At 41.2% G+C, this 27428-nt stretch overlaps 1 protein-coding gene across 2 annotated transcripts; it reads left to right on the top strand.

Moving 5' to 3' along the window:
* Positions 1 to 314: 314 nt before the first annotated feature.
* On the top strand, positions 315 to 27281 carry LOC105940711 (kinesin-like protein KIF1B). Of its 2 annotated transcripts, XM_076886870.1 has the most exons (13): positions 315 to 517; positions 646 to 727; positions 3556 to 3775; positions 15924 to 16001; positions 18843 to 18951; positions 19070 to 19136; positions 19284 to 19368; positions 24143 to 24247; positions 24346 to 24479; positions 24580 to 24641; positions 25624 to 26358; positions 26429 to 26534; positions 26627 to 27281. In XM_076886870.1, the coding sequence occupies exons 3-8, from the start codon at positions 3760 to 3762 to the stop codon at positions 24148 to 24150; spliced, it is 363 nt and encodes a 120-aa protein (XP_076742985.1). In that variant the 5' UTR covers positions 315 to 517; positions 646 to 727; positions 3556 to 3759; the 3' UTR covers positions 24151 to 24247; positions 24346 to 24479; positions 24580 to 24641; positions 25624 to 26358; positions 26429 to 26534; positions 26627 to 27281. The 2 variants fall into 2 exon arrangements, with proteins under 2 accessions (XP_076742985.1, XP_076742986.1); XM_076886871.1 differs by lacking the exon at positions 25624 to 26358.
* Positions 27282 to 27428: the final 147 nt, after the last annotated feature.

Below are 27428 nucleotides of genomic sequence, written 5' to 3' on the forward strand. Positions count from 1 at the left end.
TTCTGTCTCTGTCTGTCAAATCTCAGCGTATTATAAACCAACTGTTGTCACCCTCTGCTGGTCAGTGTGCTGGCTGTTTTCTCGGGAATCTCAACCACAAGAAAGTTTATGCGAACGAAGCTAAAAAACCTGTGACAGTTTGTGAAACGTCATTAGCAGCAGTGAAATAAGATTCCAAAAGTTAGTGAAATGATAGAGGCTGTCTTATGCTGGAAAAATGCTTCTAGCACAAAGTGGCCCAATAAACTGAATTTTTTAATACAGAAATACATCTAATGATAAAAAGACAAGCAGAGAATTCATTGTCTATTTTCAGTTGCAGAGCTGGGATGCTCGTCTCCTCATGGAGCGCTTTCGAGCTGTGAAGTGTCCAGATATCAGCGCTCACCTGGCTGGTACCAAGAAGGTTCAGCAAGTGCTCCCCAGACCTGGAGTCCTGGACAGATTCTTCCCAGACCAGCCTCAAGCTGTGCAGCAGATCCGAGCGACATTGGCTGACCTCTACACTCTAGACATGGTGAGAAAAAGGGCACGGTTTTTTCATTGTTTGGAAAATTTGGCATTAGATAATCCTCACCTGGGTGTTGCTGTTCAGTGTAAGCAATATCGTTTGCATTTTATTCCTGTGGTTGCGCTCGTCTACAGGGTCCAGAGAGGGACAAAACAGTATCAGTGGCCTTGTCAGCAGCAGAACGGTTTGTCTTGGAGTCTCAGCGAGAAGGAGGAGGTACAGCGGGGGGATAGAAGCATCTTTAAAAATGTTGAAAACTTCTGTTTATTGCTCACCATTTGTTAAACTAGGGAAGTTTAAGCAGTGCATGAGTGGATCTGCACACACATGCAGCATTTTCTTGCATTCCATGTATGAGCTAGCCTCAGTCAAAACAGTGACGACACATACATGACTGCCTGCTGTTTTGCATTACTGTATATCTACTGTGATTCATGCATGCTGTACTGTGACTGAGATAATAGTGTATATGAGACACACTTGACAACAACATTGATCAGGATGTGAAAAAGCTACCAGATACAAGTTGTCAGCAGGGCCCTATTTCAGGAAGCCGGTTTAGAGCTAAATCTGAGTAAGTATACCCTGAGTTAACGAAAACTCTGGGTTTTCGGTTTCACAAAGCGAGTTTAGATTAATTCTGAGCGAGTTACTATGACAACACACTCCGTGAAGCTAACCTGCCCCCTAGCAGGTTTACTTCAACTAACCCTAACTTTCTCCGCCTCTTTGTCGGAAACCTGACTGTAGGAAGTGTCAGACATGGCGTGCTCCTTCCTTGAAGAGCCAGTAGATGTTGAAGCCCAAATTCTCTGCAGAGCTCTCCGCCGGGAGAGAGTGATTAGAGCGCGTTTGGACATTTTATCATTTCCTGATGATTTCCTGTGTGAACGTTACCGTTTTTCAGCACAATCTAGAATTTATTTGAATAACATCCTCAGGCCTAATATTGCTCATGTGACACATCGCGGACATCCTCTCAGTTCTGTACATATTATTTGTATTGCACTTCGGTTTTTTGCAAACGGGAGCTTTCTGTATAATATTGGTGACGCTGAGCACGTTCCCAAGGCTACCGTCTGTCAGGCAGTCAGGAATGTTACAGTTGCACTGAAACGTCTCCTGTACTCGTTTGTGATGTTCCCCGGTCATAGACCCACAAGATTTATCAAAGAGGGATGCCACAAAATTGCAGGTATCAGGATGAACAAAACTTAATTCATGATGTGGTGATATTTGAACTACTACTTAAATTTTACATTTATTCTCACGGTTCCCAGGCGTGATTGGCTGTACAGATGGCACTCACATTCCAATCATTGCTCCTTCAGTAAATGAAGGAGACTATGTGAACAGGAAGTCTTTCCACAGCATTAATGTACAGGTACATAGTTCCCTGTAGCATTTCAAACTAACAAATTATTTCATTATAGTAATGGATGCTAATTTGTGTTCTCTGCACTGTGAAGATCATATGTGATGCTGCCAACATTATCACAAATGTGGAAGCCAACTGCTCAGCCTCTGTGAGTGGTGGTGGTGGAGGACCCCCACCTGTTTTTCAGGCCTCCGCTTTTTTTCTGTTGGCTATAACGGGTCACATTTGAGCATACAGAGTAAGCAAATATGTACTTGTAATGTGCTCAGATAATTTCAATAAGTGCTTACAGAGGGGAAATTAATGTAGCCTCTAACTGCAATTGATTTACATAGGACAAACAGACCAAGCACTATGGCTCATAATACAATTACACCTTACCTGTTTGGACTATATTTTTATATTTCATTTTTACTTGCTGCCAGGAACGTTTGGGGCCTGTTGGGTTGCACCTGCGCTCAAATCACATCACAAAATCAAATGTATGAAATAAAAAATAAAATAAAATAAAATAACGTGTTAAATGGGTGGAAATCCCTAGATCAATGTTTAAATTAACACTCATGCATTGACTCTGTCGGCCATGTTTTGCCATGCATGCTCCCTTTCTTTTGCAGCTGTGGCTGTGTTACTTTTTTTCCGCAAAATTTGCATGTTATCGCCCACCCCCGTGACATCACGCTCCAAAGCCCTATACTGCCATCAGAATTTCGGCCTCAAGCGCTGTAAGATACATTGACCGCGCCTTCTTTCCCTCCGTCTCCATGGTGACTCGCTTAATCTGTGCTCCACTAATCAGGGCTTTATGTATCCTCGTGCGCGCGCTTAACTTGGGGTTAAAGCAACTCCGCGTTGATTGAACTAATTGTTATCAGCCTTTCTGAAACCGAATATTCCGAGTTCGACAGTTCGGGGTTACTCAACCCTGAGTATCGTTTTTCACTCTGAGTTTTCTAAACCGGCTTCCTGAAATAGGGCCCAGGTTATGGCTGACTAACCACCCTGCCTTACATCACTCTGGGTTAATACTGTAAAAAGCAATCATTAGTTTGTAATATCAGATCATTTGTTTTGATAAATACATAGTCCAGTATCAGGGTTCATATGAGCTATTTTAGCAGTAATTTTACACCTCCACTATGATAGTATTTAGCTGTTAATCATGTTAGCAAGGAAGCTCGGGTTTGTAATTCATTCATAATTTAGCCACGCTGCATGAATTTGGATGATACGATTTTTGAAAATGGCAGTTTCATTTATGGGGCGTTTATAAAATCGTATTTCTTAGGCTGGCTTTTAAGGAAGGAGAAAAGGTATGTATCAGTTGGCTGGGAAGAAAGATGGAGGTGGAAAGGATGTGCGAGCTATGGGACAAAGTTGCTGAGACTAGGTTAAAAAGAGGTGAGGATCAGTGAGCAGGAGTGTGGCTTTGTGCTGAAAAGAGCACAACAGATTGTCTGGAGAGAAGGTGAAGGAAAGTCAGCTGAAGCAAGACAGTTTGTGGAGTTTGTGTCGGACTGTATGTTATGCTGGGAGCCTGGGGATTAGTGGACTTTGATTCCAAGTTAATACTAGTTAGTGTTTCTCACTGGTTTTTGGGTGGTGGAGTAAAAGGGATTGGTTGGTGGCTGTTTCTAATGTTAGCCTTTTCTTGGTTTTCTTACAGGCAGGGTAAAGACATGGTGATGAATGAGTGTGTGGACCGTCTGCTGAGGACCAAGAGCTCAGGACAGTCAGACGGGGGCGTCGCAGCAGGAGTCACCATGCTCCACAATCCTCTGCTGTTCTGAGATGTCACACTCCTGCCTGCACATACAAACCACACTGAAGTCAAAGTTCCACCTGCGCCTCAACCTGTTCTTGCAAAAGCATGAAAACTGACAGAGGTGAGACAGCAGAAAAGTTTTTGTTTATTTTTTTTTTACTAAGTTAAGGAATTAAGTTAAGAAGAGTGATTAAATAAATAGTTTCTTGCATTTTTGATTTAGTGATTGTGTTTAGGATTATTTCAGAAACATGTTTAGAGGATCTTTGTAAGCCTGTATTTACTTTGAAAGAAGGGAAGCACTTCTTCATTCTACAGAAAAGGTGACACATTACAGATGAGTTCATAAAAAGTGTCACTGTCACTCTTTCAGGGCTCTGTCACTTTTTCTTTTTTACTGGAACAGCATGGTAAAGTAGGCCTAGGCTGCCATCTTGTGGCAGTGTGTTGTTACTACAACATATGAAATTGTGTTTCTATTGGAAATATAATTCAGCACCACCGAGCCGCTCTCTCAGTTACAAACTGAACCTGTTTTTTAGACATAAATTACTAAGTACAGTGAAGCTTTTGGTTTTGTAAAAGTGTTTCTTATTCTAAATGCATGTTGATTTTTATAAGGGTGAAGAGCAGTTAGCAGTGCATTCACGGACATCTTTAAACTATTAAACGAAGAATCTTTGGTCATGATGTCATGAACTAGAAACGTGAGCTCCAGGTGAGACTGCACAGAAGAACAAGTGTCCTTAAACTGCATCAACTGATGTCTTCTTACAATTTTATTCTACTGTGTGTTTTTATCATTGAACGTTTCTGTCTTTGTGTACATGTAACGCAGACACTAAAGCTGTGCCAGAATGTCATGCTGAAGAGAAGGATTCTTTTAAAATGCATGGGGGAGCAAGCGAGTCAGATACCAAGGGCACAAAGATGAAGCAGGTCTGATCGGAAACCGTTTATTTCCAGGCCAGGGAGCACAAATAAAAACACCCTTAAAAAACGTACACAATAAAATGTTATCAATAACTAAAATCCCCCAGGAATAAACAAACCCGATTCTAAAACTAGTAAAAATACAATTTTCTATGTTTACTAAAATCCCCTGGTCTAATTATGCCACATGTTTATTATGGGTCCACCAGCAGGCCAGGAATTCCTTTTTTAGAGCGGAGTCAACGCCAGCCTCGTCCCCGGCAGACGAGGAGAAGCCTCCAATCCTCCTCTTGTCCCTTCACTGGGTCCATCGCATCCCAGCCCAGCTCGCGTTCTGCATCGGAGTCCGTCATGCGATGCCACCACGGCTGCTCTCGCGTCAGGGCCCTGTAAAATAACAAACAGGGGCCAGAACGGTCTGAGATCATGGTGGTAGGCTTGTGATGGACACACTTTTCATCCCTGGAAGACCAACATGCAAGATAAATACAAAGTTCCACTGTGTGACATACATATGCTAACACAAGCTACTGTAACTTAGAGAAGCTCAGCGAGAAGAGTGAGAATGTTCAAAAATACAGCCGCATCAACAACATGAACAAATATATTACCAGGTCACAATTACAGTGAGTCCGCAAAACGTTCAGCTTCAGTAGGAGACTTGAACGTGTTAGTGATGCTGTTGTGAACTACCCGAAGCTGGGCCGGGTAGTGCAGACTGCACGTCGCTCCGGAGGCGCTAAGCTTTTTCCTGACCGTATTGAAGGCCATCCGCTGCGCAAGGACCTAGTCGGGGAAGATGGACAGATTCTCTCCATCGCAGCTCAACGGTGCACGTTGGCGTGCCAGACGCAGGACATGCCACACGTCTTTGTCATGATGCAACTTGGCTATGATAGCCCTCGGTCGCTGGCCAGCCGTTGGTTTTGGTCTAAGGGTGCGGTGTGCCCTCTCCACTTTTATCGGCTTAATAAAGTTGTCTTTCCCCAACACATCCAGCAGCAGGGATGAAACAAAGTCCGCCCTTACCGCCCTCAGCACCTTCCTTCACTCCAACAATCCTAATGTTGGCCCGACGCGAGCGCGCCTCCATCTGGCCTAGCTTGCCACGCAGGTTATCGGTGGCCGCCATTAGTTTCTTGCATGTAGCTTCCAGCATACAAACACGGCAGTCCAATGTAGTAAGCGACTCATCGATAACATCTAGACGTTGTTCGGATGACCGGATATCTGCCTGGAGCTTAGACAGAATAGACTCAATTGTGTCAAGGCGGGTCTCCATAGAAGTTTTTAGGCTAGCGATAGCTGCTAATATGGCGTCGGTGCTCGCAGAATTTTCAGCTACTGCTTTCTGGCAGTGTGTTGCGTCTTTTTTAGGCGGCATGTCGTCCAGTATTTATCGTAGTCGATGCAAGGCAGTAGTGCTGTTGACCAGTTAAGTAAAGATGCAGGGTGTCGCGTTAAATTGTTGGAAAATAAGAAGAAAAGTGCGGAGCTGAGAAGAGTGCGTCCTACTCCATCAGTGTACACGAGCGCCCCCATGAAGTTTAACTTTTAAAACACTAACCGAGGCCTGTAGTGTATATGGTTTTTCGTCGTTTCTCTGAGCATCGTATCGCCTGATCTTGGGAATTTCTCAGGACATCCACCTCTGGGAAGACAGGCAGCGGTCTTAAATGTTGTCGCTGTAGCTCTGGATGTCAAATTGTTTGGAAATTACTTTATAACACTTTCGAGGTAGAGAGGCAGCGATAGTTGTGTCTGATATCTCCGGCGCACACCTGAATGCTCCAGACAAGCAAAGACTTTGCTTTTATAGAGCTCACTCTTACTGATAATCAGTTTGATTTGATTAGCAGCACCTGGCTGTTACTTACCCTCTGATACTCTATAGAAGCACTAAGTAAATAATGACATGGTGTAATATGTCATGTGTCATTCTTGATCTGAAGTTTTATTTACCTAATTTTAAGTCCTGATGAGGACCGGACACCTTCCCATCATGTTGTGTGTACCTCGATTGCTTTGCAGAGATGTCCAAAATGCACTGAAGCATCAAATTTGTGGGTCGATGATGCCAATTTGTGTGAGTAACTGGCCTAGCTGTGAGTCTATCTCGACCTGATGTGGATGGTTTCGCTGAGGTGGAAGAGTATTTGTTGACTGGACTATGTGACAGCTTAATGCAGCGCTTATATATCTCCTGGTGACATAAGAGAAAGAAAGTTAGCAATAGAAAAGAAGGGGAGGCAAGAGGTTTGTAATTAGAGCTGTGTATTCATGTTTTACTTTTAAAGTATAGAAGGATTCTGTGGCGTCTCTAGGACGCCTCTTTTCTCCACCCTGTTCTCCCTACATTACCTCCAGGTTCATCGTACCAGGCTCAGCTGTGCTCATGCACCACATCACTTCCTCATAAAGTGTTCATCATTCAAGATGCCTCAATGTCAACAGGTCGGGTTAAAAACAAAAAGCATGTCGCTGATTGTGATCCCGTTCTTGTGATCATCTCTCTGCTGTCCACGGCAGGCTGCGTGTCTGAGGTGTTCACTGTTTCAGGCAACCTGTCAAACCTCATGTCAAGGCTGCATCATCATTCTTATGTTCCTGCATGTGCAAACAGATGACTCATTGAAGCGCTGCATGGCAGTGTCGCTATACACTGGTTACTTGCTGTACCCGGGATACAGTGAATATGCCATACTAAAATACATAACGGAGACTCAAGGAGAACTCCCAGAGGAAATGTTAAACTATGGGCAAAAGACTGCAAAGTATTTCTGCAGGGAGTTCAATTCCGACAACATCTACCACTGGAAACTCAAGACAACTGAACAATATTTCCAGGAGTTTGGGATTGAGTTTGTTGACAAAAGAGTTAAAAAATTGAAGTCTCTGGATGAACTCTTATATACCGAGATCATTGAAGATGAGGATTATGCAGATGCAACTGCAAAAAGGTGTGATATCCTGATGTTTGTAGAAATGGTAAAGCACTTGCTTCACCTCAATCCCCAAAATAGAATGACACCCAATCAGGTCCTTGAGCATGCCTTTTCAAAACTGAGCCACCTTGCATGGATACGCCAGAGTAGCTCCTATGTTGAGTCCTGCTATGAGCACATCAACTACTTAAGGACAAAGAAGAAAGAGACGCCAGGACAGAGTTTCCATACCAGCAGGACAGAGTCTGCACAGAAGCCCACCTCTGACACCAGACAATCTGCTCAAAGGAACTTCCCTCCCTCTGCAGCAGAGAGAAAAACACGAGTGATCCCCCACAGCCAAAACAGTTCTCCCCATTCAACTCAGAGGAACAGCAACAATTTAGTCAGGTCCAGTCAGAGTGAAAATTCTGAGACAATTCCAAAGAAAGCACAGTGTAAAAGAAAGCATCTGCAGGAAAATGAAAAGGATACGAGTGACCCAGATCTTAAAAGAAAAAAGACAAATTGGAAAGATGTGCGCAGAGAAACACTGTACCAACATGAAAGGTCAGATCATGACCAGCAGAAATGCCACGATTCTATGGCTCCATCCTGCGCAACCACTAGCTACAGGACACAAAATTCCATCTTGCCAATTAAGAGGAAGCCAGATGAAAACATCTTTGCGACATCAAATAAGAGGGCCAGAACCAACTGCGAAAACGGCAAGAGCCAAACCTTTAACCACAGCTGGGCCGAGGACCACCGCTAGAGAATTATTTTTTTGAAATAAAAACGAAGACATCTACATCAGAAAGCAAAATAAATAAATGAATAAATGAACAAAAGTCTCTTTCAGATTTTTTTGTTTAGATTTGTTTTCTGGAGATTTTAAGGAATTACTGATTTGTGTACACTGATGCTTTAAAGCCAAAGCAGTTCATAATGATTGGCCATGCTTGCCTTAAACTCACAGGGAGATTACAAATATATGATCTAAAGCCAACATATTATTATTTTTACACACACTTTTAACATATATACACAAGTCAGATTTTTGCTGTTATTTGACATGTTTCCATTAAAATAGGTTCAAAAGAATTGCACAGATTCTGAAACCAATATGCTTGAATACATGTGACTACTTGCTTTAAAAGTCTAACGTTTCAGCCTGTAAACTCTACCATATGATAAGGCAGTAAACAAGTGTACATATAATGAACTATATACTTTTGTTTACCTCATCATAATACGTTTTATTTTTATTTTTGAGTTCTTTTCACAAAAAGACATCTTGGTATTTAGGATAAGTGTCTATGAAGAGGCAGGTAGCAGCACTAAAAAAATCATTTATTTAACATTTATTTTATTGCAACGCCTCACCTGTTTGATTTTTTTTCCTTTCATTTGAAAACACAAATGTCTGTCCTGCTCTATATAAACTGCACAGAACCTTCAAGCAATATGTTGGCAGCAGCCCTTCACTTAAAAAGCTAGAAAAGTATCATGATACACAGTCATGGACAGAAGGTTTTGGCAGTAGCACAAATGTTGTGTTTCATACAAACTTCACTGATTCTGTTTTTATTAACATGATTTTTTTTCTGCGTGTATGATCTACAGAAGAACCCACATTAGCGTGTCATAACTTTCAAAGACTTTTAATGGCAATTAAAAATCAAATATATGTGCATTATGTTGTTGGCCATTGTTCTCGATAACTTGTGCTGGATGTCAGCTTCTTCTGTAAATCCGGACTGATGATCGTGATGGGCCGCCTTATCGGGGCTGAAAGTTGATGACAACCTGTGGGCCGGAAATCCCATCACTAGCCACCGTAAATATACTTTTATTTATTCACTCCACATAAAACGTAATAAATAAATCATAAAATACATAAATCAACTATTCACATTTCAACTTTTAACTATTTAAATTTTCAGCTTTTTCCTTTTACAAATTTAAAGTGAAACAACACAAAACACTGCAAACCACAAATATAAATATATATATATATATGTAAATAAATATAAATTATAATGTGAAAACAAAACGAACATGCACATTCTCTGTCATATGGACCTGCATGAATAAACTTTCTGAATCCTTTATCATCTGCAACTGAAAATAGTTGTGGATGATTACTATCCGATTGTTAAGTGATGACATGACAAATCCTACTTCCGGGCCTAAAGTAGTCTGTGTTTAATATGGCTTTTGTGTTGTTAACATGTTTAATGTTATGTATTTTCTTCTATTTAATCTCAAAAAGCTCCTAAAACAGTCAGTGATCACTGTTGACCTCCCTCGGCTTTTATTGCTGCTAATCATTTATTTAAGCTCAGTTTTTAAAACCTTAGGATATAACTACAGCCCAGCCCATGCAGCAGTATATGAATGACTAAGCTCATATTGTGGATGGATTATCTCAGTTGTTCTCCTGGCTGAAGTTTGGTCCTTTTACAGCATCCTGCCATGCGATTACATTTGTTCCTGACCACCGAGAACACTCACGTTAACTTTTATCGAGAGGAAAAAAAGTTAGCTTGTTTATGTCTGTGAAGGTTCTCAGTCATCCAGGTCATCGTAGTCAAAGGAGCTTGCAAAGAAAAGCGTCTGGACTTCTTTAGCTTGTTTATATTATGCTAACATAGCTGTGTCGCTAGTGGTCACGTAGCACATCATTATATACCAGCTAGCCCAACTTCAGTAACTCTACAAACGTCACTGCTGTTTAGTTTTCTGTCTTCATTTATGTTGGAAGTGATAACAGAGCTGTATGTTTTAATTTGTTTCCAAAACCCCGCAGTCAGGACATGCTATATTGTATTTAGATAGAAGCTAGCGAGCTAACTCCCTGCTAACTTCTAACTCCGTTAAATGTCATAAATTCAGTTTTCATGGATGCCTGGATGTTAAACTCAATTGTTACACCTGGTAGAGCAGAACGCTGATCATTTTATTAAAGATGAAAGACTTTAGACAGTTTTTCAACTCTCAGTAATGCCATAGTGATCGTTTGATATATGGACCTGCAGCAGAGTTTAGGTCCAGACACGGCTAGTGACATCAGACTGAACAACCGGATACCTTTCTAATGTGACGTTGGTGTCCCTGGCTCTTTCTCTCTCTCTCCCTCCCGCTCTGTTCTTGTGCTACTGATTTTAACTATCGCCCCTCCCCCCTCTTCCCAGCGCAAAGCAAGGCTCGCATGCTGAGTGAAGCGGGAAAAAAGTGCGAGAGAGAGGGTGAGAGAAAGAAAAAAACTTAAAAAAAAAAAAACGGCTCGCGATAAGGAGCCGGCTCGCGTCGTTCACGTCAAAGAGCCGGCTCTAAGAGCCATTTCGTTCGCAACTGACCCATCACTAACAGTGGCCCCTAGAGACAAAGCACGTACAAACTCCAAAACACATAAAAAAACACGTAAAAACATGTAAAAACTCCAAAACACGTACAAACTCCGAAGCACGTACAAACTCAGAAGCACATAAAAACTCAAAACACAACAGAAGTGCTCCAGGATGCTGTTTTGGAAGTTCAGTTCATGCTAGAAATGTGTTTTGGAGTTCGTACGTGTTTTGTCTCTAAGAGCCACCGCATATATTTATATATAAACATATATAAATAAAACCACTTTTTTTTTACATTAGTAATTCCTTTTGTGCATACTTTTATATTATTGTTAATAATAAATAAATTAAAGCAACAAAACAACCTGAAGAGCCGGTTCGGAGCCGAAAGAGCTGGTTCTCTAAAAAGAGAATACTAATACCTAGAATATCAGAGCTGCTTCTAACTGCAATGGCCAGAGGCTCCATAGCTAGAGCAAAGAGCAGTGGAGATAAACAGCAACCCTGCCTAGTCCCCCGGTGAAGTAGAAACGGATGTGATCTATCAAAATTTGTCAGTACCGATGATCTTGGCCGTGCATAAAGCATACGTACCAAAGTTGTAAAATTACTACCAAAGCCAAATTTCTCAAGTGTAGCAAACAGGTATTTCCACTCAATTTGATCGAAAGCTTGTTGTGCATCTAATGAAATAACAGCTGAATTTGGAGGATTTGTTCCATACAGTACATTCAATAGACAACGGGTATTAGAGAAAGCAAATCTGTCTGGAATAAAACCAGTTTGATCGTGTTGAATTAAAGTGCCCAAAAATTTATTAAGGCGTGAAGACAAGACTTTTGGAATGATTTTTTGATCACAGTTTAATAAACTAAGTGGGCGATATGAAGTCACATTGGTGGGGTCTCTGTCCTTCTTAGGGAGAAGACAAACGTGGGCATCATATATGCTATCAGGGAAAGAGCCCCGTGCAATAGAGCAGTTCACCATTCTGAGTAAAAGTGGAGCGATTATGTCAATATGGGCTTTATAAAATTCTATGTTGAACTAGAGCTGGGCAATATAAGATTTTGTCATATCACGATATGTTTTTTTCATTTCAGGCGATAACGATATCTATCACGATATAAGCCAAATAACTATATTTGTAAGATTTAAATGTGCCGTTGCTCACAAGTAAAATGTGAAATAATCAGCAGCTTGTTTTTATTTAAATATTTATTTCCCATAATAAGTTCAACAGGGTAGATGTACTTAAGGAACATGAGACTTTTTCAGATAAATAAAGGCAAATATTGCAAACTACACAAAAGGCAGGTGCTAAAGCGTTTAAGTTTCAAAATAGAACAAACGAAACAGACTAAATTGTCAATTCCACTTAGAAACAAAATATTAATTCTAAAAATAAATCTTAGTTTGTTTTACAGAAGAACAGACAAAATTGACTAACTTTTGTCAATATCAAATAAACTGAGAACTAAAAGGAAATTCTCAAACTCTCCTTGTTGTATAGCTTAGCTTTTCAAACAGTTTTAACAGTTACTTTAGTCTGACAAAAGCCGAATGACGAATTAGCGCTTCCAGTCAGAGACTGAGGCTACGTCCACACGTACACGGGTATTTTTGAAAACGGAGATTTTCCGTTTTCGTTTTAAAAAATAATCCCGTCCACACATAAAGGGAGAAATGAAGGAAAACGCTGCTATGAACATGCCAAAGCAGCAGGTGGCGCTAGATTCCTAACTGTGCAGAAATGTTGGCCAATCAGAAGTCTAGAAGCCTCGGTGGGAAAAAGTAAACAAAGCTGGGGCATAGAAGCAGAACCGAGTTGTATGTGTGGAGGGACAGTAATATGTAAGCATTTAAACACTGCAGAGAGTAGAATTAACAGTAACATTATTGTAGAAATTCATTTCACTGAAAAAATAACGTGGCGCACAGTGTGACGTCAAAAAATGCGCACACCTTTGACGCTGCGTTTTCTCCGTTTTTCTGGTCCACACGTAAAAGCAAAAACGGAGTTTTCAAAAATCTTCGTTTTCAGTGACCAAAAACGCCGTTTACGTGTGGACGAAAGGTGCAAACGCATAGAAAAATCTGCGTTTTCAAAAATACCCGGGTACGTGTGGACGTAGCGCATGCACCAGTTTATTGTATTTCCAGACTTGCTTTCGGCACAATTTACAGTGCACGCTACTCTGTTTTTTGTCAGACTTGAAATAGCCGAAATACCTTCACACTACAGAACTTCTATGGCTCTTCCGTTCGACAATCTCTCCAGCATTGGAACCATCATCTGTTTTCTCTTCGGTAACCTTTGGTCACGCTCTGTTGATTTTTCTAGTCGGCACACTCATTTCCTCCATTACCCGGTGGCTGGCTGCTTCCCAAACAAATACACATGTGCGGCTTGGCACTTGTGCTGTACGTAACAAGTCACGTGACGTGACGCTGGGGCTGTGATTGGTTCGGCTCTGCGCTACGTAATTTGGATTGGCTGTTCCTTTTTTTTTTTTTTTAAGAGGACAAGAGCGGCGAAGTCTATCGCGATAGTTTAATTTTTCTATCGAGAAAAAGTTATATCGCGATACATATCGTTATCGTTCTATCGCCCAGCTCTATGTTGAACTCATCCGGTCCGCAGACTTTACCACTAGGGAAAGAAAGGATAGCAGCTTTGACTTCTGTGATGCTGAAATCAGCATCAAGCACTTGGGTGGCAGATTCTGTAAGGGTTGGAATACTCAGAGAGTTAAGAAAGCTAAAAAGCTCAGAGTGAGTGGCGTTCGATTTAGAAGAATACAGTGTGCTGAAAAACTCAACAAATCTGTCATTAATCAGCTTAGGATCAGTAATTAATTCACCGGTAGAGGAGGCAATTATGTGTATGGTGCGATGGGCTTGCACATCTTTTAATTGTCTGGCAAATAATTTATGGGGTTTATCTCCCAACTCAAAGTGTCTTTGTTTCAATTTAATAATATCGCTACCGACTTGGGTTCCCAAAATATGATTGTATTCGAGTTTTAGTTTCAGAATAGCATTAGATATGTCCTCAGTATCAGATTGGCGAAGTGCCTCCTCTAATGTTGACAATTCAGACTCAATATGGGACAGACGATTTAATGTAGTTCTTTTTGAAAATGTTTGAAAGCAAATGATCTTGCCACGCAATGCTGCCTTAAAAGATTCCCAAAGAGTGGAATCAGAGACCTCACCATTGTCGTTATGTTTTAAGAAATCTGAAATCTCAGTGAAAACATAAGTGGAGAAAGTTTTGTCTGACAGAAGGGTAGAATTGAATTTCCAATTAAAAATTCGAGGCTGTAAATTAAAATCTATTTTCATGGTAAGTGGGGCATGGTCAGAAATCAAGATTTGATGATTAGCTGAGCTGACAATACTGGGTAGTAGTCTAGAATCTGTAACAAAGTAATCTATTCTGGTAAAGCTATGACATACAGATGAAAAAAAGGAATATTGCCTGTCATTTGGATGCTGAAGCCTCCAAACGTCTACCATGTTGTGTGATTTTACCAGATTGTTCAAAACTGCCGTGGATCTAGTAGTAGGGGCTATTTTTGTAGACGATCTACCCAAAACAGGATCAAAATAGCAGTTAAAATCGCCACCAATTATTATACTAGACATATTATATTCAGAAATTAGATAAAATATTTTGGAAAAGAAGTCAGGACAGTCAAAATTAGGGGCATAGATATTTAGCAAGACCAGTGGGAAAGAGTTAATGGACCCAGAGACCAAAACAAATCTCCCACCCGGATCAGTAACGACGGATCCAAATATAAATGGAGTGGTTTTCCGTATGAGTATAGCAACACCTCTGGCCTTAGATGTGAAAGTGGACTGGTAAACCTGCGACACCCAATTTGCTCTTAAACGTCTCTGTTCATTGGAGTGAATATGAGTTTCCTGAAGAAAAACGATATCAGAAGATAAATGCTTCAAATGTGACATAACCTTCCCACGTTTCAAAGCTCTGCCTAAGCCCTTGCAATTCCAGGATGTAAACGTCAAAGGACATGTTCCTAAACCAGTAGCATTGTTACCCCGCATCTAAATGAGAGGTGGTATGACATATGGACTGGTGAAAAATAATACAAAGGACTGGCATAAAAAAGGTTAAAACAAAATTAACACCAAGAACACTGAACCCCACCCCCCAAAAAGAAAAAGGCCGCAAAAAAGAACAAGAACCACTGCGGCCCATCCCAGCGTGCATTAAGGGGACTGCCGGGAAGAAGAGCACAAAACCTTCATATACGGCAGCTCCGCACCAGACTCCATTAATCAAAACTATAGTTACACCCATAAATCGACTGATTGGGTAAAAAAAAAAAAGAAAAGAAAAAAAAGACGCAAACATATAAAATGACTTGTGTATAACCAAAGTTATAATATAAACATTCTCAGTACTTCACGATAGAGAAAAGTTTTAAGACGTCGTAGCAAAAAAACAAAACAATGATAGAAATCAGATCACCACAGAAGCATTCAAAAAATGATTGAACAAATCGCGACTCTCACTAACAGTTCCAGGTGCTGGACTGTTTGAAGGCCCCACTTTGGATCACGTGAAGGACATTCAGTTTTTTGTTGCAAACTGTTTACAGAAAACGCACTATTGTCACACCACAGTGAGCCAGTTGCATGAACAGCAGCCTAATCAGACTTCTGTAGAGTCTCAGTTTTTTTGGAGTCTGCTTCTTGTGTCCAACAGGAAGAATTCTGTCCATAAACAAAGGATTTTAAAATGTACCATTTCTTTTTTTTCTTTTTACTTTTGTAAAGTAACCTAAAATTATTATTGCCTCAAAGGGATTTATACTCTGAGCTATGTTTTTTTTTGTATTTTAAAAGCAGCCAACGAATTGTTAATGCATGATTAAAGTGAATTGGATTGGAAGGAGGCGTTGTTGGTAAATCTGCTAACTTTGTGGTGGAGGCTGTTGGACACAATGTTGGTACAAGGGGGGTCCTGAAAGCATGTACTGATTAGCTTCAGTTTCTTCTCTGAAGTTGCTCTGTTTCTCTTCAGATGTCTCTCAGACCAAGATTGAATGTGATGACAAGGGTGATGGATGGTGTGACATGTGCTGCTGGCCCACAGAACCAGGTGAGTATGCTGTCCATGTGCTCTGCAACAATGAGGACATCCAACACTCTCAGTTAAGATTAGTTTTCATGATTGTTGCTTCAAGGCCTGAGATTATGGTGGTGGGCTTGTGATGGACACACTTTTCATGGCTGAAACCTCTCCTGTAGAGGCTAAGCCTAGGCTTGAAGCCACTGGGGTGTTCGTTGGCGACGCGATGTCACTGGTATGCATGAAGTTATTAAACTTGATACAGTCCAATAACTTCATCCTTACTCATCTTGTCGCTAATTACGTGTGTCTACCTTAAATATCTTCACAAACTCAAAATGTGACCTCTAGCACCAAACGCTTGCTGCAGTTCTTGGTGTCAGAGGTGACACACAAGGTATCAGGTTTTCGCTGCAATTACTTTTTCATATAGGACCAAGTATGTTTGGATAGCGTTTTGCCCTTGAAAACTGCCGTTTAATATTAGACATTCTGTTATGTGAACGGCTGTGTGCAGGCAGGAAAAGGACCCAAAGGCAACAAAACTAGGAATACAAAATACTAGTGACACTGCTTCAGAAGCACTGTGTCGAAGCTTGATTCGTTTGGCCAGAGTCACGTGATCAGTGACGTCCGAAGCTTCATTTAGAACCTAACTGCTTCGGTGTCTGATTCAATGGTTTATAAGGAAATAAATCATTCGTGGGATTTGTGGAGCGTTTTGATGGTGACAGATAGCAAACCACTGATATTTCTACTGAGAGATTTGGAGCCAGCGAGGAATAGAGGGGGTTCTGTTGTGTGGGAGAATTTTGAGTTGATTTTTGTCAATCGGGTGGGTTTTCCAGCTTTGTGTTCTGGCCGTTTGCTTTTGTTTTGTGCCTGTTTATTATATCTGAAAACGGGAAAAAGGTGAAATGTCAAAAATCTGCTTCCATAATATAAATATCATTAAATAACTTTAGAAAAACTTCCACTTGACTCTTTACATGTAATATTGTAAAAATATATATTTTATTGTTTAATTAATCTGAAAATGTTAGTCTGCCAAATGTGCAGCAATTGGATTTATTTATTCTCTTTATCTGATAGTTTGTGGGGCCCAGGTAGACTGTATAACTGCATCTCTACCAGTTTCTCTGCACTCCAGCCTCCTCTGTGCCATGTGAAGGGGTTTCCCTTAAGGCAGGAGAAATTATCTCCATGAAAAGGAACAGGTTCGGCCATCGCAGAGTGAAACAAATTCTCTTCTTAAATAAAAATGAAAAAGGGCTACTTTAAATGCATCATGTTTTTAATTTGCAAGTTCATAAGCATTTTCCTTTTCCATCTCACAATCAATTCTCCCCCCAGGTCAAAAATATGTCTGGGGAAATTTCCCTAATATAATATTATTTATAAATATACCCGTCTAGCGGTTAATTGCATAAGTGCATGGAGACAGGACCTCACAGCAGAAGCATACTCCATAATGTGTTGTACATTATCATATGTATATTATATGTAATGTGGTATTTTTCAATTATTTTATTTACCAACATCAAGAAGTCACAAGCAAAGAAAGACCACACAATGGTGCATGTTTAAACAAGGAGAGTTTACTGGTCAAAATTATTTATTAAACAAATAAACCACATTTTTTTAACCACCCAAAAATACACGTTTAAAGCAACACCGCGGCCCAATATCAGACAGAACTCCACTCTGTCAAGTGGGCAATCATTATGAAGCAACTGGTTTTATTTTGTGGATTCAAGCTGCTCTTAATATTTGTGGCCACCAGATGTCACCAGAGAGGACTGTGTTGAAAAGCTTTGAGTAATGAACCATTTTTCAACACAAGCTTCAGAAAGATTCATTTGGCCATCACTACAAAATACACTTACGCAGACAGAACACACAGCTAGATGGCTCACAGCACAAACACAGGGAAACACAGGGCTTAAATACACAGAGGGAGCAATCAGGGAATGGGTAACAGGAAGGAAACACAGCTAGGGCAAATCAGGCCTAACGAGACAAAGGAAGCAAAACCAGACGCATTTACATGAGACACCGACTTTCAAAGTAAAACAGGAAACAAAACACAGAGACGCGAACTTGACAAGGGGATACAGCTGACAGGGGAGACAGAGCAACTAGAGAACACAGAGACATAAACCATAAGACAGAACTCAAAGAAACCAAAGACTGGAAATGATCAATAATATAATAAACTCAAAACCCTGGGTCAACGACCCAGGCATCCTAACACGTTCTTGTCTAATGTTATAAATGTATTGATCTGAAACGTGTAAGTGTGACAAATATGGAATAAGATACGAAAGCAGAAAGGAGGCAAATACTTGTTCACAGCGCTATAGTCTGTAAATGGTCTTCTTTTGGCTATAGTAGATCTTTTACTTGTTCATTTTTTAATTGTTTGTTAAAATTGTTTTTTTCGATCATATTGAGTATAGAGGAATGCAACTGTGAGCTTTAGCGATTAGCCCGTTTCAACAGGACCATGAGGACCTGATGTGTGAGACAGCAGGGTGCTGCCACTGGTGTTGTAATGTGTGATTTAGTTCCTCCTAACATTTCAGTTTGCTTCCAGTATCTATCCTCTGTGATTACTGGCTCTTTAGACAGATTTAATAGAAGTGTGTGAGCTATTGGCTCAGTATAAAGGGTCAGTAGTGTTTTCATGTCACCTATCCATCCTCCTTTTAGTCACCCAAAGCATGTAGTAAATACTCCTCACTTTTATTCATCTTCTCTTAAATTCAGACAAATTCCAGCTTGATAACATTGAGTGTGTGTGTGTGTGTGTGTGTGTGTGTGTGTGTGTGTGTGCGTGCGTGCGTGCGTGCGTGCGTGCGTGCGTGGCAGTTGCAGCCACCAAGTTGAACACCATCACCAAATCCAACCTGGGTCAGTGTGTCAGCAAGTACGACCTGCTGGTCTGGTTTGAGATCAGCGAGCTGGAGCCCACTGGAGAGTGAGTATCCACCTGGAGTGTTATATTCACGCACAAGCTTTAAAGGAACCATAAAAATTATCTCCAGGAAGAATATTATAAGTTGGGATGTTGTGTCACCTCCTCCCTCCATGCACAGGTACATCCCAGCCATCGTGGATCACAGTGGAGGCCTGCCCTGTCATGGTACCTACCTGCTGCACCAGGTACAGGATTGGTGCACATGTTGTTTTCTTATTACTCGCACAGTGGTAACTGCTTCCTTTGTACACAGTTGAATATCTTCTTTTAAAGCGTAATGTTGCTCTAGCTGTGCTCACTGTGATCCTGAGCTCCTGTTATGTTTGCTGCAGGAGATCCAGCGGAGGATCAGAGTGACCCTCATCCACGAGAAGAGCAGCGAGCTCCATTGGAAAGATGTTCATGAGGTGGTTGTAGGTGAGCAGCCTACAGAAAACAAAATCCCCAAAGCACAGAAACAATGTTTTATAGTGTTTGTGTGCTTTTGATAGAGGAAGACAGGACAGAACATCATTAAAGGGATTTGACTTTGTGAGATCACACTGAAAACGCACCACTCGGTTCAGCTGCTGACTCTGAAGCCAACAGGCTCTTGAGTGTGGATGATTGTGTTGGTACTGGATGCTGTGATAAAACAGCTGTTCTGATCTGTCTTCATTCATGCCTGTCGTTATTGAGCCTCCTATTCAATTCAATTCATTTTATTTATATAGCGCCAAATCACAACACAAGTCGCCTCAAGGCGCTTCATAGATACAGAGAAAAACCCAACAATCATATGACCCCCTATGAGCAAGCACTTTGGCAACAGTGGGAAGGAAAAACTCCCTTTTAACAGGAAGAAACCTCCGGCAGAACCAGGCTCAGGGAGGGGCGGCCATCTGCTGCGACCGGTTGGGGTGAGAGAAGGAAGACAGGATAAAAGACATGCTGTGGAAGAGAGACAGAGGTTAATAACATATATGATTCAATGCAGAGAGGTCTGTTAATACATAGTGAGTGAGAAAGGTGACTGGAAAGGAAAAACTCAATGCATCATGGGAATCCCCCGGCAGCCTACATCTATTGCAGCATAACTAAGGGAGGATTCAGGGTCACCTGGTCCAGCCCTAACTATATGCTTTAGCAAAAAGGAAAGTTTTAAGCCTAATCTTGAAAGTAGAGATAGTGTCTGTCTCCTGAATCCAAACTGGAAGCTGGTTCCACAGAAGAGGGGCCTGAAAACTGAAGGTTCTCCCTCCCATTCTACTTTTAAATACTCTAGGAACAACAAGTAGGCCTGCAGTGCGAGAGCGAAGTGCTCTAATAGGGTGATATGGTACTACAAGGTCATTAAGATAAGATGGGGCCTGATTATTTAAGACCTTATATGTGAGGAGCAGGATTTTGAATTCAATTCTGGATTTAACAGGAAGCCAATGAAGGGAAGCCAAAACAGGAGAAATATGCTCTCTCTTTCTAGTCCCTGTCAGGACTCTTGCTGCAGCATTTTGGATTAGCTGAAGGCTTTTCAGCGGGTTTTTTGGACATCCTGATAATAATGAATTACAGTCGTCCAGCCTGGAAGTAATAAATGCATGAACTAGTTTTTCAGCGTCACTCTGAGACAGGATATTTCTAATTTTAGAGATGTTGCGCAAATGGAAGAAAGCAGTCTTACATATTTGTTTAATATGTGCATTGAAAGACATGTCCTGGTCAAAAATGACTCCAAGGTTCCTCACAGCGTTACTGGAGGCCAAGGTAATGCCATCCAGAGTAAGAATCTGGTTAGCTACCATATTTCTAGGCTTTTCAGGGCCGAGTACAATAACCTCAGTTTTATCTGAATTAAGAAGCAGAAAGTTAGCGGCCATCCAGGTCTTTATGTCTTTAAGACATTCCTGCAGTTTAACTAATTGGTGTGTATTATCTGGCTTCATAGATAGATAGAGCTGGGTGTCATCTGCATAGCAGTGAAAATCTATGCTATGTCTTCTAATGATACTGCCTAAGGGAAGCATGTATAATGTAAACAGAATTGGTCCTAGCACTGAACCCTGTGGAACTCCATAATTAACCTCAGTGTGTGAAGAGGACTCTCCATTTACATGCACAAATTGGAGTCTATTAGATAGATATGATACAAACCACTGCAGTGCAGTACCTGTAATATCTACAGCATGTTCTAATCGCTCTAATAGGATATTATGGTCGACAGTATCGAATGCTGCACTAAGGTCTAGCAGGACAAGCACAGAGATGAGTCCACTGTCAGAGGCCATAAGAAGATCTTTTATAACCTTCACTAAAGCTGTTTCTGTGCTGTGATGAGCTCTTAAACCTGACTGAAACTCTTCAAATAAACCATTCCTCTGCAGATGATCTGTTAGCTGTGTGACAACTACTCTTTCAAGGATTTTTGATATGAAAGGAAGGTTGGAGATTGGCCTATAACTAGCTAAGACTGCTGGGTCTAGAGATGGCTTTTTGAGTAAAGGTTTAACTACAGCCAGCTTGAAGGCCTGTGGTACATAGCCGATTATTAGAGATAGGTTGATCATATTTAAGATCGAAGAATTAATTAATGGCAGGACTTCTTTGAGCAGTTTTGTAGGAATGGGGTCTAAAAGACACGTTGATGGTTTGGAGGAAGTAATTATTGAAGTTAACTCAGAAAGATCAATTAGAGAAAAAGAGTCTAACTTAACATCAATGGTACTAAGAGTAGCTGTAGATAATATTACATCTGTGGGATGATTACTGGTAATTTTTTCTCTAATGATAAAAATTTTATTTGTGAAGAAGTTCATGAAGTCATTACTAGTTAACGTTAAAGGGATTGTTGGCTCAAAAGAGCTCTGACTTTTTGTCAGCCTGGCTACAGTGCTGAAGAGAAACCTGGGGTTGTTCTTATTTTCTTCAATCAGTGATGAATAGTAAGATGTTCTGGCTTTGTGGAGGGCTTTCTTATAAAGCAACAAACTATTTCTCCAGGCTAAATGATGATCCTCTAAATTTGTGACACGCCATTTCCTCTCCAGATTACGAGTCATCTGCTTTAAGGTACGTGTTTGAGAATTATACCACGGAGTCAGGTACTTCTGATTTGAGACCTTAGTTTTCACAGGAGCTACAGTATCCAGAGTCGTACGTAGTGAGGAGGTGAAATTATTAACAAGATAATCGACCTCTGTTGGAGTAGCGTTCAGATAGCTGCTCTGCTCTATGTTGGTACAGGGCATTGAAGATGATAACAGTGGGTGGATTATATTCTTAAACTTAGTTACAGCGCTTTCAGAAAGACATCTACTTTGATAAAGTCTACTCTCCACCGCTGTGTAATCAATTACTGTAAATGTAAATGTAAACTCCAAACCAGTAAAAGCGATCTTTGGAGGCAGCACCCTTTTTAGTACTTTGCTGTATTTGTTTGTGATTGTGTGACACTGAACCACAGTGCTATGTATATCCTCTGTAACACTCAGACGTTCCCAGATCAATGTTTCCCCCTCAGCTGTTTCTCACTATAGAGTCTTTCCTCAGTAACAATGAGGCCAATGAGGCACCAGCAGAGCATATCTGGCTCTCAGTCTGTGGCTGATAGTGCCCCCTGCTGTTAATAACAGGAACAGTGTAACTTTGTATGGAGCTCATAGTGATGGTCTTAAGATTGCTGCTTCAAGGCAGTAATATGTATCCATGTGTGCTGTCTATTCTGAGCATATGCAGTTATGTGAGCTCTCTGGATTTATGTATCAGGACATAATTAAAAAAAATCAGGTCCTTAGTAGGTCTTAATATGAGGTAAATGCAACCTCAGATGAACAACACATAACACTTTATACCAGGTCATTATTTATTTAACACACACTGAGCTGAAATTCAGATGTTTCAAAAACTAAGTACATCCAAGACTATTTCCATAATTATTTAAGAGGGTCAGTATTAGCCAAGTGCTAATCAAGTGCACTAGATCATCAGTAAGTGTAACCACTACTGTCAGTTTGCTGGTGTGGCGTATTCAGGTAAGTGGTAACATACTGAGGAGGAGAGAAGCAGTTGTTGATACCCATGAATGTGGGAAGGCTTTGAAGTCGATCATTTTGCAGCAAGAAAATTTATTCGCAAGTTAAAAAAATCAAAGACTGTTTCCAATCTTACCAGGAGTGGACGTCCCAGAAAATTCACCCCAGACATCTGAGGCTCTACAGGCATGCTAAATGTTGGAGTTCATGGCAGTGCAATTAGAAACAGACTCAACAAATATGGCCTGTTTGGAAAGACTTCCAGGAGAAACCATTTTCCCTCTAAATACAACATGGCAGCATGGGTTAGGTTTGCAAAGTTGAAAAGCTAAGCCCTAATGCACAGCTTCAACATTGGTGAAAACCAAACACGGCATATCAGCAAAAACACCTCATACCAACGGTTTTGCTCGGGTGATGATTATTTGGGCTTTTTTTGCTGCCAAAGAAGCTGCAAAGTGTCCAGGTCACTGAGTGAGCCATGAAGTATTCTAGAGTCAAAGAGATCATCGTTGGGTCAGTGATTCCAGAGCGCAGCAGCAAAGCAACAACAGAGTGGTGCTGCAGTGGCTCAAAGTTGAGACTTCAACATAATTGAACGTTAAGAAAGCTGTGAATGAATAAATATCTGCAAACTTCAATGAACCGAAGAAACATTGTAAAGACAAACGGGCCAGAAATCCGTCCACACTGCTGTGAAACACTAATAAAAAATGATTACCTCAAGCTTTTGCTGCTAAAGTTGGTTCTATCAGCTGCTGAATCACAGGATGTACTTGGTTATAGTCATTTGTGCATTTTGGGTTGCTTTAAATAAATAATGATGTGTTGTAATCATCCAGATCTAGAACCTTAAACTGCTTTTTCACGTGTCTGTAAATGAATTTCTTTCTTATCATTGGTGTCGGCTGACACTTGACACTCTGTGGCTCCTGATTTGTCTGTTGTCAAGGTCTCACCTCAGTGTGATTCCTCACGTTTTGTCATGATTAAAGGATGAATGTGAACACCGCTTCAGTCACTGTGTTCACTTCCTGATATGTCAGAACTGCGCTCACGTCACTCACTTTTTTTAACAACATGACACACTGCTGTAAACAGAGACCCTGTAATGTTAGCACCAAGTAGGACTTCATAAAAAATAATGCTGTCAAGCTAACTTTTGCTCTTTCTGTCTTTTTCAGGACTTTGAGGCAGTGTGGGACAGCTCCCTGCACAACTCCCTCCTGCTCAACCGCGTCACTCCCTATGGAGAGAAGATCTACATGACCTTATCTGCGTATCTGGAGGTCAGCCGCTGCTCCGCCATGTTGTACCTGTTTGTACGTGTTTTTAAGTCTCTTGATGTCATCGTGTCTAACACACACCCTTTATCTCCTCTCTGCAGCTGGACCATTGCATCCAGCCTGCCATTATCACCAAAGACCTCTGCACGGTCTTTTAATCCCAAGACGCCAAGATTTCCCCACCCCGTTCTCTCAAGAACCTCTTTGGGACTGGATACTCCAAAACTCCTGACTGGTAAATCTGGGCTGCTGTACTGTGGCCATCTCTGTTTCACAATCAAAGATATCTGCCCTGTTACAAAGTTTCCTTCTTCATAACTTCTGCTTCATTATAGCAACCGAGTGACTGGGATCTACGAGCTGAGCTTGTGTAAGACGTCTGACACTGGAAGCCCAGGTGAGCAGACATGAAACATGAGGGCTCATGTCCTGAGCAGGGATGCAGAGGAGGACGGTCCTGGACACATCATGTTATTTGTCTCCTGAAATGAGTTTCATTCTATTTTTTATTATTTTTTGTTGTTGTTGGTTTTTTATTAAATTAAGATGCTTGCATGATAATTTCCCCCAGGGATCAATAAAGTATTCTGATTCTGATACCTGCAGCAGTCCTCAGGAGAAGACCAGGTTTGCTCAGTTTAAAACAAAAAACAAAAATGAACCAAATCAGCCAGCTTACATTTGAAACCATGAAGGAAAAATCTACAGTTATCTCCAAGTGACGTGTTAGTTTACGCTCTGCTGCCTAAACCATAGCTGCTAATAGATTTATAGGGTATTTTTCTTCTGGCAGTGAATTTACATCAGGCTGAACCGTCTCTGAAACAAAAACTCAAAGTGGGAATGAACTTTGACAGGACGGCCATGCCCGATTTCCTCTGTCATCCACGTCATACTTAGATCCTCCTCAATCTGTGTACATACGCCACCTCTAAACCGCCGATAGTGCCAGTGTCAGTTAGTGAGTCAGTAAAATACTCATGCATTTGTGTTAACATAAAAACTGCAGACTAACTAGAGACAAACAAGCGAGGATCGCTTCATATCTCAGCAGTTTAAAAAACAAACAATGACCGATTGTTCCTGCAGGAGTAGATTCGGGCCCCTTTTTGCTTTTTCATCCCAAGGAATAAAAACAGGGTTACAAGGAGATGAGGAGGACTAGGAGGATGAAAACGAACTAAAGAGAGAACTTGATTTGTACATGCGGTCTGTTCTGGGATCAGTGTGTGTCACGGACCCGGTTCCAGGGACTCGGGGTCCGTGTGCAGTATGGACTTGTTGTTGTTGTTATTATTATTATTATTATTATTATTATTATATTATATGTATGTGTTCTGTGCTTCTGCTGTCCTGTGTCCATGCTTGTGTTTTGGCAGGTGTGTGGGTGCAGTCATGGCAGGCACTTTCAGCTCTGGTGAGCCTTGCCAGCTACCGGTCACACCCAGGAATCTCCACACATACCTGGTGTCATGGTCCTGAGTCTGAGGACTCGATGTTTTGTGTTTCTTTATATTCTTCTATATACTTGTTTATTCTGCCTTGTCTTTTGTTTAGGTTTGCTATGTGTTAGTGTGCTTGTTTCATGCCTGCCTGTGTTCCCTCTGTCTGTCCATGGTGTCACTGTGTCTGCTCGTGAGTCTGCCTGCCAAGTTCAGTGTCCGTTCTGGTTCTGTCTGTTAGTTTCCTGTTTTATTCTGAAAGTTCATGTCTCATATCAATGTGTTCAGTTTTACCTTTCTCCTGTCTCGTTAGCCTAATTTCTCCCAGCTGTGTCTCCCTCCTGTTGCTCATTTCCTAATTACTCCCCTGTGTATTTAAGCCCTGTGTTTTCCTGTGCTCCCTGTCGTGTCGTACCCTCATGCTGTGTGTTTCTACCTGTAGCTCCCTGTGTGTTTTGTTAGAGTCTTCCCAGTTTAGATTTTGTTGTTTTTTGTGTTCAGCAATAAAAGCTGCCATTTTGAGTTCCGTCCTGTCTCCAGTGAGTTTGCGTTTCGGTCCAATTCCTGCCGGCACACAGCCGTACTATGACACCTGGCGCCGATCTAGCTTCATCAGAGGAGCTTCAAAACAGTGTGGCTGAGAGCTCCTCGACGCTGGATCGTTGACTTCCCGTCAGTCTCGGTTTATGTGCAAGGTCTGGCGTCAGGTGTTGTACTCACGGCTGCCTTTGTGTTTCCCCAGGAGGAATTGTGGAGACCAGGAAGCAGCACACGGACAGTACACAGGGAACGGGCACGGAGCACGGGTTAAAGGAGAAGACACGGAACAGGAGTCGGGATCGCACAAGGTATTTATTGTTGCTTGGATTTACACCACTGTAAATAAACGCACTGCCTTCATCATCAAGTCCTACATTTTGGGTCCTCATTCCTCTGACAGCTTCTGAAGTCGTTCAAAGTTGCTTAGCCCTTTGAACGACTTCAGAAGCTGTCTTTTTTATGTTTGTCTTCAGAGTTTAGGAACTGTTTGCCTGTCAAACCATGGACCATGAGCATGGAGCGGGAGTCAGGAGCACGTTCACCAAAACCACTTCTTTCCTTCTGTTTCACGATTGTTCACATTTCTCACTGTAAATAAACACACCGACTCTGATGGGAAAATCCTGCATTTGGTCCCGGTTCTTGCCACGCATCTTGACATAAGTAATAAACACTTTGATTTAGAAACTGCATTTTGTGTTCACTTGTGTTATCATTATCTAATATTTAAATTTGTTTAATGATCTGAAACAGTTTTTCACATCACTGTACGTACGTAGAAGTTCTGCTCAAACTCTATGAACAGAATCTTTCAAACAATGTGAAACAAGCTGTCACTGCATCTGTACTAATGCTCAGTTTGTAAGTACAGACATGATGCCTTATGCTACAAAACAACCCTAAGAGATGCGGTTAATATATTGACCAGTTGGGTAAACTTGTCAACACTGTTCTTCAGAGGATAAAGTGCTGGTGCTGTGTTCCACCACCAGACTTGCACACAATGTTGCAGAGATGTGCCAAGCAGGAAAGCACAAGAGCCTTAAGGCTAGTTCCAGAACTTTTTTTTTTTTTTTTTTTTTAAATTGTAATTCTAACAATCATTTTATTAAAATACAGATGAATCACTGACTTGTGATGCTATTGTTTCTGTTTCTTCAGTCATATCTCCTCCTGTTTTCCTGCTTTAGTGATGCAGGCGT

Source organism: Maylandia zebra, linkage group LG7, assembly GCF_041146795.1.
Source record: "Maylandia zebra isolate NMK-2024a linkage group LG7, Mzebra_GT3a, whole genome shotgun sequence".
In the NCBI taxonomy this organism is placed as follows: Eukaryota; Metazoa; Chordata; class Actinopteri; order Cichliformes; family Cichlidae; genus Maylandia; species Maylandia zebra.

Coding starts and splice junctions, on each gene's coding strand:
- LOC105940711 (XM_076886870.1), top strand. Junction 16,002..18,842: donor CTGCTGGCCCACAGAACCAG/GTGAGTATGCTG, acceptor CGTGCGTGGCAG/TTGCAGCCACCAAGTTGAAC. Junction 18,952..19,069: donor GAGCTGGAGCCCACTGGAGA/GTGAGTATCCAC, acceptor CTCCATGCACAG/GTACATCCCAGCCATCGTGG.